The 4798-nt window shown below is 43.4% G+C and overlaps 1 protein-coding gene across 2 annotated transcripts; it reads left to right on the forward strand.

Moving 5' to 3' along the window:
- Positions 1 to 3889, forward strand: MRPS23 (mitochondrial ribosomal protein S23). 2 transcript variants are annotated; one of them, XM_036753641.1, is made up of 5 exons: positions 1 to 214; positions 1189 to 1359; positions 2776 to 2853; positions 3073 to 3199; positions 3577 to 3889. In XM_036753641.1, exons 1-5 carry the CDS (start codon positions 171 to 173, stop codon positions 3598 to 3600), a joined length of 444 nt encoding a protein of 147 aa, XP_036609536.1. In that variant the 5' UTR covers positions 1 to 170; the 3' UTR covers positions 3601 to 3889. The 2 variants fall into 2 exon arrangements, with proteins under 2 accessions (XP_036609536.1, XP_036609535.1); XM_036753640.1 differs by having other exon boundaries at positions 40 to 214; positions 3584 to 3889.
- Positions 3890 to 4798: the final 909 nt, after the last annotated feature.

Here is a 4798-nt window from a genome sequence, read left to right on the forward strand (position 1 = left end):
CCCCGCCCTAGCGACGAGTCGAGGCCAAAGCTGGGATCGGCGCGCGCAGCACCTATGGACCCGCTTGACCCTCCGCTTCTGTTTCCGTTTCCGGTTCGCCGCTTCAGCCTGGCTACACTCGTGAAGGTGGCTGCAAGAGCTGACTAGGGCGTGTCTCTTAGGGGGTCGTCATGGCGGGAAGCCGGCTGGAGACTATCGGCACTATCTTCACCCGGTGCGTGCGCGGGGAGCGCACGGGGCTCAGTCTGCGGGGGGCAGACCCTGGGCGGGAGTGGGGTACCTAGGCTTCCGAGACACCCCCGTGGGGAGGAGGGGGACATCACCTGGCGCTTCGGGGCACCCTCGTGCGATGCTAGTGCTCTGGCGTCCGGTCCCCGTTCTGTCACTGGCTAGCCTGTGCGCATGACCTTGGGCAAGTCCCTCCGTCGTCCTGAGCCTGTTTCCCCATTTGTAAAACGAGCGAGTGGTTGAGAGGCATTGTGGTACCGTGGAAAGGAGCAGGAGACTTGGCTCCCGATGTTGTCCGGGTCCCTTAATACCTTTTTGACATTGGTCAAATCACTTCACCCCGCGACCTCAGTTTACTTTTCTGTAAATGTGTGTGTGTGTGCGCGTGCGTGTGCGTGTGTGTACACACACTAGATCGAGTTCTTAACCTTTTTGTGTGTGTGTCATGGACTCGTTTGAAGCCTGAGGATCATTTTTCGTAATAACTCTTTTAAAAACCAGAGAAAGGAATCGTGGCATTTCAGTTTCAGGTCGGTGAACGTAGAGACGTGATTTTTCCCATCCAAGCCCGCAGACCCTTTGAGATCTCTCCAAGGACTCTAAGTTAAGAGCCCTAAGGGTCCTTCCGGGTCTATGATTCCTAGGGGAGCCCTCGAGGCAGGACCCGATTTTTCCTTTCTTTGTATCCCCAGCATTACCAAGGTGCTTGATGCAGTGAACGCTTAATAAATGGCTGCTGATTGATCTCCAAAGTTCCTTTCTAAGTGCTATGATCCTGGGAGATGTTGCCTGTACGTTTTCCCACGTAGGGAGGTAGAGGGATCAGTTCCCTGACCCGCGGACCTTGGCTGAGCCCGTGGCTCCTCCGCTAGTGGGGGCTATTGCTTGTGACAAAGAGTAGCCCCTGGGGTCTTTTGCAAAGCCCGCTTTTGGGCAAGCTGGTTCATTCTTTCCCTCAAGGACTCGGGACCTGATGCGGGCTGGGGTGATGAAGGAGAAGCCCCTGTGGTATGATGTGTACGAGGCCTTTCCACCGTTGAAGGAACCTGTGTTCCGGAGGACCCGTCAGCGCTACGGCAAAGCCAAGGCTCTGGTACCTGAGGTCCTGTACCAGGAAGATCGGATCAGAGCGTGAGTGATTGGGACTGTTCACCCAGGGAAGGGAGATGGCAAAGCCCAGGAGGGAGCAATTAAGTTAGCCCTTGGTGAATCCATTCAAGAAATTGTAGGTAGGAACTGGAGCTTGAAAGGGAATCCAGATAGAAATCTGCTGATCTAGTCCTAGACCAGGAAATCGGTTTCTTTCTATATAAGAAAGAGGAGGCCTAGAAAGGAGGATCTAGAATCAAGCAGCTGACAAAGAATTAAACGAGGTATACCTCCCGTAACACAACAATTCTATAACTAAAGTGCCAAGACAGGTTCAGAACCTTTCGTTCTAGCCTTCCCACAAAGGGCCATATGACCACTGAGTGGACGCCTTTGACAATTGGGATGTAAACTTTGGGGGACTAGGACTGAATTTTCTTGAAGTCTCCTAACCATTTGGGAAGCTATCAGCAACTGCCTGAAACAACTTCTGGAACAGTAATTTAGAGACATTTACAGTGACCACATTCAGTTCTCTTAATCACAGCTCAGTAGATAAGGAATGTTTAATTGTCAACTTAATGAAAAAACCTTTCTCCCTTCAAAACTTATTGTTTTGGAAAATTCCTTGGATCCGTATAACTCCTTTTCTCAGAAGTGCTGTGACCTGAGGTCTTGCCACAGTGAAACCATTGCAGGATGCCTCATTCATATTCCTTGTTTCTTTGGTCTAGGAGACAATAACTAATAAGTCATTATACTTTGACTTTATGTGTCATATTTCTTCCACTGATAAGGCCTATGTATAATCTCATCTGTCTTCATTTCCGTGGGTCAGAAGAACAGGGCTATTCCATCCCTACTTTGGGAACATAATAGAAAGGAACTAGAGAAATTCAGTTTTATTATTTGGGGTTTTAAATAGTTGACTCTTCAGCATTCTGCTGGGTTCCATTGCACTAAGTTTTAAATACAATAATATAAAACACACACCTATCACCAGCTATTGTGCGCTGAACACTTCTAGGCACTTGCGGGGAAGCGGTTTTAACCAAGAGTTTCTGTGGTTCATTATACATTAAGGGATTTTTGCCTGTTGATTTTGTGGAAGATAAAGGAGCAAATGACATTTTAGGGGAGTATTGCAGATTGTCCCTTTTAGCTCCTGACTTTTACTGAATATTATTGTTAACAATATTAACGTCATAATACCTTGCAATTATGTAGTACTTTTACATTTTCAAAGTTCTTTGTCACGTAGCTGAACACCAAGAGATGCAAACTACTACCATAACTTGAAATATGTTTCTTTTGCTGTCTATAGGAACTGACAGCAACGTGTGGGCTATTTTGTATTCTCATTTACTTCTTGAAAGGTTGAATGATTATTCCTCCTCATATATTGGTCATTGACATTGGTTTCTAATTGGAAAGATAACACTTATTTTTATTCTCTAGGAAATACTATTCAGTTTATGGATCTGGTCCCAGAATTTTTGATCTTTCCAACCCAAATTTTAAATCTTCCTGCCAAAGGTAAGAGACTTGTATGTGTACCAGTTCACATTTAATAAGAAGTCGTTTGGCAGTGTGATGAGCTTCACTTAAGGGAAGAAGAGGTTGGGATGTTTAATATTGGGATGTATAATAAGTATGCTTGGTGTTCTTTAGTAGCTGAGCAAAGAAAGTATAATTTCCTGGCACAGAAAAGCTGAAAAAGGTGCATATCTGAGAAGGGACTGCTTGGACTTTCAGATTTGTGGAGAAATATATTGAGCTACAGAAAAAGGGAGAAACAGATGAAGATAAGCTCTTTGTGGAGACAGGAAAGGCTTTATTGGCAGAAGGTGTTATTTTACGACAAAAAGGAGAAGGAACAACTGTAAGTATCCCATACTGAGCTTGGGTCAGTCCACTTTCAGAGAAATCAAAGCATATCTAGACCTCTTCTCCACCTAGACTTCTCTTTTTTCTCCGTCCCTGGTTTCACTTTTAAACTACAGGTCATATCCTGTTACAGTGAATGCCAAAGTATGTATTGGAATATTATTGTTTTGAATATTACTTGAAGGATATGGGTCATCAATTGGGGTTAGAATGTAATGATATTTATTTTGGTGGGATTTGATCTGAAGTATCAAAGTTTTGATGTGTTGTCTGTATTTAAGGCAGCTCTTTTATAAACCCCTACCTCATTAATGTGGATAAAAATGTCAATATCTGTGACATACATCAGGTGTTGGTAATCTGTCTTTTTAGCATTTAGGGAAGTCAGAAACCTGAAACAAGAACTTCAGATCTAAACTATATTGGAGGAAAAGCGGCATAGCCCCATATGACCAGCCTTTGGAGTTCACTGAAGAGAAGCTGAAAAACCTGTTTCTTCACCATCGAATTATACTTTTGTATGCCATCAATGCCTGATATCTTTACAACCATATACAGTAGATCAGTGTTGAATTTTTTTCATGGTTGAACTGGGGAAAGATTTGTTAACTTATGACTATTTACACTTGAATTTTGTATATTCACCCCTCTTTTGGGGTTTTCATTAAAGCCCATAACCCAGCAAGCAGTTATATGAACTTTTGTTTTGTAATACTGCTTAACTATAAAACAGGTTCAGTCTGAAACTGTCAGCAGTTGGATAAAATCCTCATATATAGGCTCACACAGTATTTATTATTATTATTATTATTTTTGGAGAGGGGAAGACAAGGCAGTCGGGGTTAAGTGACTTGCCTGAGGTCACACAGCTAGTAAGTGTCAAGTGTCTGAGGTCAGATTTGAACTCAGGTCCTCTTGACTTCAGGGCCGGTGCTCTGTTCACTGTGCCATCTAGTTGCCCTCGCACAGTATTTTTAAATGGATTTTTTTTTCTGACTTCGGATTAGTTGGATTTCAGCATTAGTTTGTAGATAGGATGAATTTTGCTCTTTGCTGTCTTTTCCTCACTTCGTAATCTGTCGATTGTTCACATGGATTCAGTGTAAGCCCATGACAGATTAATCCCTCTCCCTACATGACACCTGCTGTATTTGTTGCTATAGAGCGATCTACCTTTTTTGGAAGACCAGCTGACTTGCTTTGTAAAGTAACAGCCAGGGAGCTGAACGCATGGTAGATTGAGGCTGGAGGCTGTAAGTACAGTTCCTGTCCCATGAAAGGGGCTTTGAAGAAGACTGTTCAGTCAAAGATTGAATTTAGACAGTGTCTTTGGAAGCAGTCCAGTCAGAGAGAAAGGGACAAACTTGCTTGAAGCATACATACAAACTTCTAGCTCCTAAAAAAGGAAGCATTCCACCCCAGATTTAGCTGTTTTACTCTGCTAAGGATGTGACCTTTGACTTCGAAACTTTAGTCCAAGAAATATGTTTATAAATTTACTTCTTGAACCTCCTCATCTATTTCCCACACCATTTAGAAGCAAATGGAATGCTGTTTTGCATTTACAGTAATTGCCCTCGTTATCCTGTAATGA

The sequence above is a fragment of the Trichosurus vulpecula genome, chromosome 4, assembly GCF_011100635.1.
Source record: "Trichosurus vulpecula isolate mTriVul1 chromosome 4, mTriVul1.pri, whole genome shotgun sequence".
Classification (NCBI taxonomy): domain Eukaryota; kingdom Metazoa; phylum Chordata; class Mammalia; order Diprotodontia; family Phalangeridae; genus Trichosurus; species Trichosurus vulpecula.